The following is a 13536-nucleotide window of genomic DNA, read 5'->3' as shown; positions in this document are numbered from 1 at the left end:
TTTTGTATTCTCTCGTGTTTGTGAAGAAGGTCTAAGAGGCGGAGGAGGTGGTTCTTTGAGGAGCCTGCATGGCTACTGCTAAGGAAGTGTCTAGTGTTGACTGCTACAGGCAGTGGGCAAGCAGCCCTCCTATGGTGGAACCAGCAACTCCTGTTTCCATCAGTGCTTAGCTCAGGTTCTCCATTGTGCAGCTGAAAGCCCCATCCCACTGCTTCAGCACAGAAGCATCAAACTGCAGTAAACTGATCTAATCTTACCTATAGAAAATGGCAGAAATGCCTCCCTCTTCCAGAACTGACCATCCTTCAGGAAATGCCCGGGGTTAAAACTGTGAGGAGTTTCCCATTCCTTCTTGTCAAACATCACAGAAGACAGATTTGGGATCAAAATAGTGCCCTGAGACAAGAGAAAGAAAATCACTTTGCACTCTCTCTGCCTCTGCCAACAGGAGGGGGATTTTTACCCTCCTGTGTTGTTCACAAGATCATTGATAGACAAATCTGCAATCCACGTCTTGCACTCATTTTGCCTGGCCATGATTTCCTATTTTTTGATTGTTTAGACACACCCTTTTCTCTCATGAACATAACTATTCCTAAAAATTCATCTAAGAAAAAGCTGCATGCTCAGGGCTCTGTCCCTCCCTGATACACACGGATGCCGCACCTCATGGCATTCATCCTGGGCACTGAGAATGCAGTGTGCTGGACAACAGTGTTGGGTGAGCAAAACAACACGATCCACAGCAGTGACCTCTGGGACAGGCAGCAATGCTGCAGCTCTGTCCCTGCAGCAAAGGGGAGATGGAAGTCTCCTGCTCAGACCTCACTGATCCAAACTGGGTTTACCTTGGGCACCCGGAAGCCAGCCAAGACTGTGTCCTTCACCGCCTCTCTAGGCACGTTGAAAGGGAGGATGTTGCTTTTCCTCTGCACTTCATGGATGACAGCATTGGTGTAGGGCATGTTGTTCCTGTCCTCCAGGGCTGGCTGTCGGCACTGCCCAATAACAGCATCGATCTCTGCTTGCACACGGGCTGTTTGGAAAGAGCAGGGATCAGCTATGGTGCAGCAAAACCATAGAAACCCTGGGGACACCACAATATTTTTGCTGTGCAGGTCCCCCAAGGACCATCCCAGGTCAATCCTGTGCCACCAGGGGACTTGTGGCACCTCTCTGCATGTTCATCTCTCACTACATACACTAAATGGGCCCTTGGCAGAGCCCCTTTTTGCCTTTGCTGGACAGCCCACAGTGATCTCCAGTGCTTGTGGGGCATATGGGCACATTTGCCTGTTTGTCCCATGAGAAAGAACAACAAAATCACTAGGAAAAGCTTTAAAACATTGAAGGTAAACAGTTGAAAACAAAACCAATACTTGCACTAAATCTGTTGGAGAACACAGTATTTCCACTTCTTTCAACAAGGATAAACTCTCACCAAGCTACAAGGGCTAAAAATAGGAAACGGATAGCAGTGCTGCTACCTGTACCTTGAATCTCTGGGTATACGGCCATAAACAGCAGGGCCCAGCGGATGGTTGTGGAGGTGGTCTCAGTCCCAGCAAAAAACAGGTCGAGAGTGCATTCTACCAGGTTTTCCTCATGGAATTCCCTGCCATTGGGCTTCAGAAAATCAAGTGTCAGTGCAATATGTGCAGCGAGGACTTCCTCAGCACACCACTCAGTTCTGCCCCAAGGCTTTTGGCAGAAGCTCCATTCTCAACCCTCCAATGGATGCCCCAAACCTGATGTCCATCCTGAGCTCACAAATGGAGACACCAGCAGCTCAGGTAGGATCTGGTTTGTTTCTCAGCCCTCCTGATCTTCTGACCCCACTGTGGCTTGCTCCACACTGCTGACCTTGGCCATCTCCTGTAGGTAGCTGTCAATGAAGTCTCGGCTCTCTGAGGGGTTCAGGTCTTCCTTATGTTTGTTGATCTTCTCACACACAAACCTTTTCATGAGCCTCCCATTTTTCAAAATGGTTTGGTGGGATCCAGGGAAGTATTTTATTATGGATGGATAAATTGTATACAGCTTTGGAAAGAAAGACAGATGAGCAAATTCAAGAACATGCTGAAAAATCACTTCTGTTTTCAAGACTTGAAAAGCCTGCAAAGCCACAACCTTTCATTGCTGGAGTAGATGGAATTAACTTATCTCCAGAAGAGCATGAGAAAGGATTGGTATCTCCATGGGAGATAGCCTAATGCGTTCCTGAGTCACGGTAGGGAGCTTGGCACTCAGAGATCAGGAGGGGAGATGAGGTGGGAAAGAGAGGAACAGCAATGTCGCAAAGCCTGAAAATATGGCTGAAAGAAGTTACCCGAGCATTTGCCCTTCCCATAACCTCTCCTAGGGACCTGACCAAACCCTCTGCTGTATTCAGTTTCTTCCAAAGGCACTGGTAAACCAGCAGGGGACAGTCTGGCTTTGTAATCAAGGTATTGACGATGGACTGCATCGTCACTAAGATGCATGCACGGAGGAGAACGGACACACAGCTGTGGGAAGCACCAAGGAAAATCTCACGGTCCCAGAGCAGGGGGAAACTTCTGGGCTTGGCCATCCCCTGCGGTTGGTGATGGCCTCCCTTTGAGTAATGTGTGCAGTTTTGTTTGCTGCAATATATAGGCATTTAAAATGATCAGAGAGCATGCAAAGGAGTGCTATGAAAATGCTTTTGCAGGGCAAATACATGAGGAGTGCTGAGGTCCCATGGATTGTTCAACGTGGGGAAGATGAAGGGAGGCCTCATGGCAGCCTGCACCTTGTCACAGGGAGCGGAGGCGCAGTGCAGAAATCTGTTCTCTGGTGACAGCAACAGAATCCAAGGGATCAATCTGTGTCAGGGGAGGTCAGTCTGAGTGGAAGAAAAAAGTGGGCATGGGGGATTGTACCTGGCTCATTATCTTCCCTTGGAGGGTAACACTCTGATCCATCATCCGCAGCAAGTTTTGGAAGTCCTCATCATGGTATTCAAACCGATTGCCAAAGGTGACGGAGCAGATGATGTTTGAAACAGCATTGTTGATTTTAAGGTGAGGGTTGAAAGGATTTCCTGGAGATGGAAAAGGGAACAATCAATTCTCTTCTTAACTCCACAGAAAAAAAGGGAAGAAAGCACCATCATCAGAGGGAAAATAGTCAACATGAAATGAGTGGTTTTCAGTGGGCACCTTCTTGGAAATGGTTGTTTGCTTGGGAAAAAAAGATCTGAAATGACTCAGAAGAGGAAACACCATAGGAATTAATTGTGAACATTGGTGCTGACAGGTCCATGGTATTTCCTAGAGGTCTCCAATTCAGCAAGAGGACAAAGGTGGGGTAAGAATACTGTTACATAGCTGTATCTATCAGTTAATCTGAAGGCAAAACACCTGTAGAGGGAGACTGGGATGCTGGCACATTACCAGCATTGCTTGTGGGATGAAGAAAATTGTTGGCAGCTGACTGAAGGTGAGCCAGTAGTGTGCCTACGTAGCCAAGAAGGCAAAGGGCATCCTAGCTCGTGTCAGCTGTAGTGTAGTCAGCAGGAATGGGTGGTGATCATGCCACTGTTCTTGGCACTGGTGAGGCTCCCCCTTGAGTGCTGGGTTGAGTTTTGTGCCCCTCTCTTCAAGAAAGACATTGAGGCCCTGGAGTGTGTCCAGAGAATGACAACAAAGCTGTAAAGGGTCTGGAACACAACTGCGATGGCCAGCTGTGAGAACTGAGATTGCTCAGCTTGTAGGAGTTTCAGTGGAGAAATCATTGCCCTTCGCCACTCCCAGAAGGAAGGTTGCAGTGAATTTGGTGTTGATCTCTTCTCCTAGGTAACCATGATAGGATGAGACAAAAGGGCCTTGAATTGCTGTACATGTAGGTGAGGTATTAAGTAGAATTTCCAGGAGAAGTGGTCAGACATTGGAACAGGATGCCCACAGAGGTGGCAGAGTCACCATCTATGGAAGCATTAGAAAATGCATTGATGTGGCACTGAGGGACGTGGCTAGTGGGCACGCTGGGAATGGGCTGGAATTGGAGTTGGTGATCTTAGAAGGATTTTCCAACTGAAATGATTCTTTGACTCTGTGATTTTTCACTAGGCATTAGCATAGGGGAAATTAAAATGGTCCAAGATGGATTCTGCCTTCAGCACAACTGCTGAGGGAAGTGGTCCTCACCCTGCTCATCCCTGAACGCATCCGTGAGGAACCGGCACTCCTCCTGGATCCGCTCCTCCAGGCTCCTCTTCCCCAGGCCAAAATTTCGGAGGGTGGTCAAGGTGAACCTTCTCTGCTGCTTCCACAGGTGCCCATTGGAGAAGACCAGCCCTGGCAGAAGCATTGCACAGTGAGCAAAGACAGATGTCCTCAGCAAGGCGAAGATGATGGAGGACATCTGCCTTTATAAAGGAGGCTCTGTCATGCTGGTGATGCTGCTCGGTGAGAATGCAAAGCCACAGCATTGTCTTCTTCAAACACACTTTGACCGTGTGTTTCAGATCCCTGTCTCCATTGATAACTCACCCAACTTGCTGAAGAGTTCTGTTTTCACAGGATATTCCGGGCGATCTATGAAATTCTCTCCCTGGGTCACAAGGGCTTCCTTGATCATTTGCAGCCCGTTTACCACCACAAACGACATGCTGCCCACTTGCGTGCTGAAGATGTCTCCGTGTTTTTCAATAAACTGGGGATGAGGTAAAGAAATAAAGAAGGATTGATATGCAATGAATTTTCTGCTGGCAGAGAGAAAGCCCTGTATCCAGCACTCACAATGAGGAACAGTTTCACTTGCACAGGAACAGGAAGAAAAACTGGGAGTAGTGTAATTTCATAAGTTTTGGCCTGACTGTGTGCAGTCGTTTCCCTGATTTCTTCTCTCACCGTTCTGAAGTTGGGGTAAAACCGTTCAGACCGCATTTTCCAGGCTTTGCAAGACTCAATTGAGCAAAACTTTTCCTGATGCTGTTTAACTCCTTTCTTAGAAACCCTTCCCATCCGAGGCACCTACAGCTACAATCAAAACTGTGGCATTGTGCCGTGTGCTTTGCCCAAAGGATGTGGCTCCGTGTTCCAAGGAAAACATCGTCCACCGTGCCTTCTGATTCCAGGCTGCACTACAACCCACCCCCAGAGAGCCCTCTGTAGACTGCCGAGTTTGAGCACTGTTGAGTTTGCATTGCTTGGGTAAGACCTTTGTATGTAAAAAAGCCCCTTACCTTCTGTGTCACAGCCATGGGGTCTTTGGCAATCATAAACTGCATGTTTCCCAGGAATGGCAGGGCAAAAGGACTGGGGGGGAAGTCCTTGGGCTTTCTCCTCTTCATGTAGTCAGCGACCAGCAGGAAGACCAAGAGGAAGACGAAGAGCATCTGCAGGGAGACGCTGTCCCACAGGAAGCGCAGCATGGTGCGGCCGCAGCTGTGGGCACAACCGCAGAGGGGCTCGGGCCGGCCCGGCCTCGGGGCTGCCTTTGGGCCGCCGCTTCCTCAGCCTCAGCCACACGCGTTCGCCAAAGCCCTCCTCGACGCGACCCGCGCATCTCTCATCTCGCCGACGACAGCCCACCCTCAGCGCACCGGCAGCTCCCCGCTCCGCTCCCGTCTCCCACCGCCGCCTTCCCACAGCCCGGCGGCTCCCTCACCCTCACGGTCCCCGCTCGCGGCCACCGCCTCCCCGCCGCGCAGAGCCGCACACGGAGCCGGGCCACGACGGACCCGAGATAAGGCTGCACGGAGCTCCCACAGCGCCTCCGACTCACGGGACGAGGGTCCACTGCCACGGGGCGGTGCCGGCAGGGCGCAGACGGCGCTGAGCGCTGCGGAGGGACGAGCGCGTCCTGCCCGGCGGTGACACCGGCCCCGCTCCAGGCCCTCCTCCCGTCCCGTCCCTTTCGAGGAATTCTTTTGCCGGCCGCGCTGTTTTGCTGCCGGCTGAGAACTGCCGTTGTCGTGATGCAGTGGGCGGTACGGACTGCTTCTGTTTAGGGGGCGGCAGCTGTGCCTGCGGAGATGCGGAAGTGCGTGAAAGGAGTTGCTGCGTTCTCCTGAGAAAGTTCAATCCGTGCTTTTACATGAACTCTAAAGCACTCACAAAAATTCCCTTGCGCTCACATGAGATGCTGCGCTCCTCAAGTGAATGTTTTTGTGTCTTCTTCCCATTTAAAACATCAGGAAGGGAAGAAAAGTAAGATTGCAGCCATTTATTGTCTCCCATGAGGCAGTTGTGTAGATAAGAAGGCAGTAAAGTTGCAGGGACTTTCAGGTAGACCAGAGGTCAGAAGTGCACGAAGTGAGCAGAAATGCTGAGAAGGCAGTGTGTAATCTCCATCAGGTTTTGAACCTGGTCATGGCCCCTGCATTTCATCCTGGGCAGCACTGCAGTGCCAGCTCAGCCTTCCTCACTGCTGCCTGTCCAGTGTTGAGGAGAGTGCACAGGATTGGGGGAGGGAAAAGAAGACTACTGAGGTAACACTAGGAGACAGGACCTGTATTTGCTATGGCTCCAGGTGCTGCTATTTTAGAAACAGATGTCAGAAGTGGCACTTGTCATCCTCTGAGTGTCTGTCACTGCATTAATTGCAGTGGTGTGGCAGAACACAGCCACCAGCTTTGGTGGTTTTCCTGCTGGTTTGCTCATAGAGCTTGGATCATGAATATTCATCAGCTCTGCACAAATGGCCTGTGCTGTTCCTGTGCCCTCCTTTCTGCTAAGGGACAGCTGGTGCTGTGCAGCTCAGCATGGCTCTACACCCCACCCCCTACTGCCCCAAATGCTGGCAAGGCTGGAGACTGCAGGCAGTGCTGGTCACCACTTTGCAAAACGCTTCACATCAAAAATGTTTCAGTCGGGATTTATTAATGCTCAAGAAAGAGACATGTCACTTCATTTTTCTATTGACAAATTGCTTTCCTAAGTTCAAAGTAGGAACTGTTTGCAATTACTGCTTTTACCAGTATAGTGAGATGAGCTCAGGTGTTGCTCTCTACCAGTACTGATCCACAGCTATGATGCATGGCCATCCAGCATGGAATTAAAAAAGTCCTGAGCTCCTCATTCACTGGCATTGCTGGGCTGCAAGCCAAGAAGTGCCCCAGCCCATCAAGTGCTGATAGGCCTTCTTATCTGACACAGCCTGCAAGATCTGCTTGTAAAAAGAAATTATTCTGCAATTGCTTAGAAAGAAACAGAACACGTGAGGAGGTTGTTACCATGGCACATGGTGGCTGATGAACACTCACTCTGTGCATCTGTGCCAAAGCTGAGATGTTCCTTCTCCAAGAGCAGTGGCTGTGCTTCCTATCGAGGCACTGCACAGATCTTGTAGGGCCGCGGGGCCAAGGTCATGCCCAGAATGAATTTGAGGTCGAGGATGGTGTCCGGGGGAGCCTGGAAGGTGAATTTCTGGAGCAGAGCCGTGAAGAAGAGGAAGAGCTCGGCGCGGGCCAGCAGCTCACCCAGGCAGGCGCGCTTCCCTGCGGAGACAGCCGCCCAGCGCCCATTCAGCCCTGCTGGCTGCCCAGCTGCTTTCTCTGCTGGAAAAGCCCCGGCACACAGCTCCTGCAGGAACATCGCCCTGCCCGCATCCCCGTGCCCACCTTACATTTCCAGCACCAGGACTGCCATCCCAGCTGAGCTCCTCATGGAGCTGTAGCACCATCTGCCCCCAGCTGGGTGCTGCAGTGAGGGCACGTGCATGTCAGTGTATACACACACATTTTGTCCTACCCTGCTGGGATGAGCAGTGCTTCACATGTAATCCCTATGTGCCTGGCTGGACTCCAAGGAATGGAACCAAATCACCAGAGAAAGTGTGCCATGCTAGGGCAGGAAATTGGAGATGCTAAAATCACTCTCCACAAGGAAGATGCTGGCACTCTGTGGTTGTGGTGGCAGAGCCCATTGACCTCAGCTGTGTGGGACTGGGAGCACAGAGCACTGCTCTTGCATTGCTGAATGCATTTCTGGGACACTTTTGTATTCTCTCGTGTTTGTGAAGAAGGCCTAAGAGGCGGAGGAGGTGGTTCTTTGAGGAGCCTGCATGGCTACTGCTAAGGAAGTGTCTAGTGTTGACTGCTACAGGCAGTGGGCAAGCAGCCCTCCTATGGTGGAACCAGCAACTCCTGTTTCCATCAGTGCTTAGCTCAGGTTCTCCATTGTGCAGCTGAAAGCCCCATCCCACTGCTTCAGCACAGAAGCATCAAACTGCAGTAAACTGATCTAATCTTACCTATAGAAAATGGCAGAAATGCCTCCCTCTTCCAGAACTGACCATCCTTCAGGAAATGCCCGGGGTTAAAACTGTGAGGAGTTTCCCATTCCTTCTTGTCAAACATCACAGAAGACAGATTTGGGATCAAAATAGTGCCCTGAGACAAGAGAAAGAAAATCACTTTGCACTCTCTCTGCCTCTGCCAACAGGAGGGGGATTTTTACCCTCCTGTGTTGTTCACAAGATCATTGATAGACAAATCTGCAATCCACGTCTTGCACTCATTTTGCCTGGCCATGATTTCCTATTTTTTGATTGTTTAGACACACCCTTTTCTCTCATGAACATAACTATTCCTAAAAATTCATCTAAGAAAAAGCTGCATGCTCAGGGCTCTGTCCCTCCCTGATAGACACGGATGCCGCACCTCATGGCATTCATCCTGGGCACTGAGAATGCAGTGTGCTGGACAACAGTGTTGGGTGAGCAAAACAACACGATCCACAGCAGTGACCTCTGGGACAGGCAGCAATGCTGCAGCTCTGTCCCTGCAGCAAAGGGGAGATGGAAGTCTCCTGCCCAGACCTCACTGATCCAAACTGGGTTTACCTTGGGCACCCGGAAACCAGCCAAGACTGTGTCCTTCACCGCCTCTCTAGGCACGTTGAAAGGGACGATGTTGCCTTTCCTCTGCACTTCATGGACGACAGCATTGGTGTAGGGCATGTTGTTCCTGTCCTCCAGGGCTGGCTGTCGGCATTGCCCAATAACAGCATCGATCTCTGCTTGCACACGGGCTGTTTGGAAAGAGCAGGGATCAGCTATGGTGCAGCAAAACCATAGAAACGCTGGGGACACCACAATATTTTTGCTGTGCAGGTCCCCCAAGGACCATCCCAGGTCAATCCTGTGCCACCAGGGGACTTGTGGCACCTCTCTGCATGTTCATCTCTCACTACATACACTAAATGGGCCCTTGGCAGAGCCCCTTTTTGCCTTTGCTGGACAGCCCACAGTGGTCTCCAGTGCTTGTGGGGCATATGGGCACATTTGCCTGTTTGTCCCATGAGAAAGAACAACAAAATCACTAGGAAAAGCTTTAAAACATTGAAGGTAAACAGTTGAAAACAAAACCAATACTTGCACTAAATCTGTTGGAGAACACAGTATTTCCACTTTTTCTTTCAACAAGGATAAACTCTCACCAAGCTACAAGGGCTAAAAATAGGAAACGGATAGCAGTGCTGCTACCTGTACCTTGAATCTCTGGGTATACGGCCATAAACAGCAGGGCCCAGCGGATGGTTGTGGAGGTGGTCTCAGTCCCAGCAAAAAACAGGTCGAGAGTGCATTCTACCAGGTTTTCCTCATGGAATTCCCTGCCATTGGGCTTCAGAAAATCAAGTGTCAGTGCAATATGTGCAGCGAGGACTTCCTCAACACACCACTCAGTTCTGCCCCAAGGCTTTTGGCAGAAGCTGCATTCTCAACCCTCCAATGAATGCCCCAAACCTGATGTCCATCCTGAGCTCACAAATGGAGACACCAGCAGCTCAGGTAGGATCTGGTTTGTTTCTCAGCCCTCCTGATCTTCTGACCCCACTGTGGCTTGCTCCACACTGCTGACCTTGGCCATCTCCTGCAGGTAGCTGTCAATGAAGTCTCGGCTCTCTGAGGGGTTCAGGTCTTCCTTATGTTTGTTGATCTTCTCACACACAAACCTTTTCATGAGCCTCCCATTTTTCAAAATGGTTTGGTGGGATCCAGGGAAGTATTTTATTATGGATGGATAAATTGTATACAGCTTTGGAAAGAAAGACAGATGAGCAAATTCAAGAACATGCTGAAAAATCACTTCTGTTTTCAAGACTTGAAAAGCCTGCAAAGCCACAACCTTTCATTGCTGGAGTAGATGGAATTAACTTATCTCCAGAAGAGCATGAGAAAGGATTGGTATCTCCATGGGAGATAGCCTAAGGCGTTCCTGAGTCACGGTAGGGAGCTTGGCACTCAGAGATCAGGAGGGGAGATGAGGTGGGAAAGAGAGGAACAGCAATGTCGCAAAGCCTGAAAATATGGCTGAAAGAAGTTACCCGAGCATTTGCCCTTCCCATAACCTCTCCTAGGGATCTGACCAAACCCTCTGCTGTATTCAGTTTCTTCCAAAGGCACTGGTAAACCAGCAGGGGACAGTCTGGCTTTGTAATCAAGGTACTGACGATGGACTGCATCGTCACTAAGATGCATGCAGGGATGGAGAACGGACAGACAGCTGTGGGAAGCACCAAGGAAAATCTCACGGTCCCAGAGCAGGGGGAAACTTCTGGGCTTGGCCATCCCCTGCGGTTGGTGATGGCCTCCCTTTGAGTAATGTGTGCAGTTTTGTTTGCTGCAATATATAGGCATTTAAAATGATCAGAGAGCATGCAAAGGAGTGCTATGAAAATGCTTTTGCAGGGCAAATACATGAGGAGTGCTGAGGTCCCATGGATTGTTCAACGTGGGGAAGATGAAGGGGAGGCCTCATGGCAGCCTGCACCTTGTCACAGGGAGCGGAGGCGCAGTGCAGAAATCTGTTCTCTGGTGACAGCAACAGAATCCAAGGGATCAATCTGTGTCAGGGGAGGTCAGTCTGAGTGGAAGAAAAAAGTGGGCATGGGGGATTGTACCTGGCTCATTATCTTCCCTTGGAGGGTAACAATCTGATCCATCATCCACAGCAAGTTTTGGAAGTCCTCATCATGGTATTCAAACCGATTGCCAAAGGTGATGCAGCAGATGATGTTTGAAACAGCATTGTTGATTTTAAGGTGAGGGTTGAAAGGATTTCCTGGAGATGGAAAAGGGAACAATCAATTCTCTTCTTGACTCCACAGAAAAAAAGGGAAGAAAGCACCATCATCAGAGGGAAAATAGTCAACATGAAATGAGTGGTTTTCAGTGGGCACCTTCTTGGAAAAGGTTGTTTGCTTGGGAAAAAAAGATCTGAAATGACTCAGAAGAGGAAACACCATAGGAATTAATTGTGAACATTGGTGCTGACAGGTCCATGGTATTTCCTAGAGGTCTCCAATTCAGCAAGAGGACAAAGGTGGGGTAAGAGTACTGTTACATAGCTGTATCTATCAGTTAATCTGAAGGCAAAACACCTGTAGAGGGAGTCTGGGATGCTGGCACATTACCAGCATTGCTTGTGAGATGAAGAAAATTGTTGGCAGCTGACTGAAGCTGAGCCAGTAGTGTGCCTATGTAGCCAAGAAGGCAAAGGGCATCCTAGCTCGTGTCAGCTGTAGTGTAGTCAGCAGGAATGGGTGGTGATCATGCCACTGTTCTTGGCACTGGTGAGGCTCCCCCTTGAGTGCTGGGTTGAGTTTTGTGCCCCTCTCTTCAAGAAAGACATTGAGGCCCTGGAGTGTGTCCAGAGAATGACAACAAAGCTGTAAAGGGTCTGGAACACAACTCTGATGGCCAGCTGTGAGAACTGAGATTGCTCAGCTTGTAGGAGTTTCAATGGAGAAATCACTGCCCTTCGCCACTCCCTTCAAAGAGATTGCAGCAGGATGCGTGTCGATCTCTCCTCCCAGCTAGCAGTTACAGGATGAGAACTACTGACATTAAATTACCTCACAGGAGGTTGAGGTTAGGTATTAGGAAGAATTTCTAGGAGAAGTGGTCAGACATTGGAACAGGATGCCCACAGAGGTGGCAGAGTCACCATCTATGGAGGCATTAGAAAATGCGTTGATGTGGCACTGAGGGACGTGGCTAGTGGGCATGCTGGGAATGGGCTGGAATTGGAGTTGGTGATCTTAGAAGGATTTTCCAACTGAAATGATTCTTTGACTCTGTGATTTTTCACTAGGCATTAGCATAGGGGAAATTAAAATGGTCCAAGATGGATTCTGCCTTCAGCACAACTGCTGAGGGAAGTGGTCCTCACCCTGCTCATCCCTGAACGCATCCGTGAGGAACCGGCACTCCTCCTGGATCCGCTCCTCCAGGCTCCTCTTCCCCAGGCCAAAATTTCGGAGGGTGGTCAAGGTGAACCTTCTCTGCTGCTTCCACAGGTGCCCATTGGAGAAGATCAGCCCTGGCAGAAGCATTCCACAGTGAGCAAAGGAAGATGTCCTCAGCAAGGCGAAGATGATGGAGGACATCTGCCTTTATAAAGGAGGCTCAGCCACGCTGGTGACGCTGCTCGGTGAGAATGCAAAGCCACAGCATTGTCTTCTTCAAACACACTTTGACCGTGTGTTTCAGATCCCTGTCTCCATTGATAACTCACCCAACTTGCTGAAGAGTTCTGTTTTCACAGGATATTCCGGGCGATCTATGAAATTCTCTCCCTGGGTCACAAGGGCTTCCTTGATCATTTGCAGCCCGTTTACCACCACAAACGACATGCTGCCCACTTGCATGCTGAAGATGTCTCCGTGTTTTTCAATAAACTGGGGATGAGGTAAAGAAATAAAGAAGGATTGATATGCAATGAATTTTCTGCTGGCAGAGAGAAAGCCCTGTATCCTGCACTCACAATGAGGAACAGTTTCACTTGCACAGGAACAGGAAGAAAAACTGGGAGTAGTGTAATTTCATAAGTTTTGGCCTGACTGTGTGCAGTCGTTTCCCTGATTTCTTCTCTCACCGTTCTGAAGTTGGGGTAAAACCGTTCAGACCGCATTTTCCAGGCTTTGCAAGACTCAATTGAGCAAAACTTTTCCTGATGCTGTTTAACTCCTTTCTTAGAAACCCTTCCCATCCGAGGCACCTACAGCTACAATCAAAACTGTGGCATTGTGCCGTGTCCTTTGCCCAAAGGATGTGGCTCTGTGTTCCAAGGAAAACATCGTCCACCGTGCCTTCTGATTCCAGGCTGCACTACAACCCACCCCCAGAGAGCCCTCTGTAGACTGCCGAGTTTGAGCACTGTTGAGTTTGCATTGCTTGGGTAAGACCTTTGTATGTAAAAAAGCCCCTTACCTTCTGTGTCACAGCCATGGGGTCTTCGGCAATCATAAACTGCATGTTTCCCAGGAATGGCAGGGCAAAAGGACTGGGGGGGAAGTCCTTGGGCTTTCTCCTCTTCATGTAGTCAGCGACCAGCAGGAAGACCAAGAGGAAGACGAAGAGCATCTGCAGGGAGACGCTGTCCCACAGGAAGCACAGCATGGTGCGGCCGCAGCTGTGGGCACAACCGCAGAGGGGCTCGGGCCGGCCCGGCCTCGGGGCTGCCTTTGGGCCGCCGCTTCCTCAGCCTCAGCCACACGCGTTCGCCAAAGCCCTCCTCGACGCGACCCGCGCATCTCTCATCTCGCCGACGACAGCCCACCCTCA

General features: G+C 50.0%; 3 protein-coding genes across 9 annotated transcripts in view; all 3 read right to left on the bottom strand.

The window, feature by feature from the left end:
• LOC128072445 (cytochrome P450 2J2-like) overlaps positions 1-7219 on the bottom strand; it is a 23777-nt gene extending 16558 nt beyond the window's left edge. Inside the window, exon 1 of one of the 3 annotated variants that reach the window (XM_052666272.1) lies at positions 7121-7219. The gene's annotated coding sequence lies outside the window, so the exon portion shown is untranslated. Of the gene's footprint in view, positions 1-5634; positions 5654-5707; positions 5726-7120 lie in introns of those variants that run through there. The other 2 variants (XM_052666273.1, XM_052666276.1) reach the window with 2 other exon arrangements.
• Positions 1-13536, bottom strand: part of LOC128072441 (cytochrome P450 2J2-like) — a 30092-nt gene that overhangs the window by 8521 nt on the left and 8035 nt on the right. Inside the window, exons 2-9 of one of the 5 annotated variants that reach the window (XM_052666265.1) lie at positions 5210-5411; positions 4515-4677; positions 4170-4319; positions 2904-3064; positions 1864-2040; positions 1494-1626; positions 849-1036; positions 258-396 (exon numbers count right to left, since the gene is read on the bottom strand). In XM_052666265.1, coding sequence (XP_052522225.1) covers positions 258-396; positions 849-1036; positions 1494-1626; positions 1864-2040; positions 2904-3064; positions 4170-4319; positions 4515-4677; positions 5210-5398 — 1300 coding nt within the window. In that variant the 5' untranslated portion in view covers positions 5399-5411. Of the gene's footprint in view, positions 1-175; positions 397-848; positions 1037-1493; positions 1627-1863; positions 2041-2903; positions 3065-4169; positions 4320-4514; positions 4678-5209; positions 5412-7588; positions 8221-13536 lie in introns of all 5 variants that reach the window. The other 4 variants (XM_052666264.1, XM_052666266.1, XR_008202248.1 and 1 more) reach the window with 4 other exon arrangements.
• On the bottom strand, positions 6178-13536 carry LOC128072444 (cytochrome P450 2J2-like). The gene is made up of 9 exons (XM_052666271.1): positions 13183-13536; positions 12488-12650; positions 12143-12292; positions 10872-11032; positions 9830-10006; positions 9460-9592; positions 8812-8999; positions 8221-8359; positions 6178-7465 (listed from the first exon to the last, which is right to left on the bottom strand). The coding sequence occupies exons 1-9, from the start codon at positions 13369-13371 to the stop codon at positions 7290-7292; spliced, it is 1476 nt and encodes a 491-aa protein (XP_052522231.1). The 5' UTR covers positions 13372-13536; the 3' UTR covers positions 6178-7289.

The sequence above is a fragment of the Tympanuchus pallidicinctus genome, unplaced genomic scaffold (genome assembly GCF_026119805.1).
Source record: "Tympanuchus pallidicinctus isolate F22 unplaced genomic scaffold, pur_lepc_1.0 scaffold7, whole genome shotgun sequence".
Classification (NCBI taxonomy): Eukaryota; Metazoa; Chordata; class Aves; order Galliformes; family Phasianidae; genus Tympanuchus; species Tympanuchus pallidicinctus.
The sequence above is the reverse complement of the archived record's forward strand: the minus strand, read 5'-3'. Positions and strand labels throughout refer to the sequence as shown.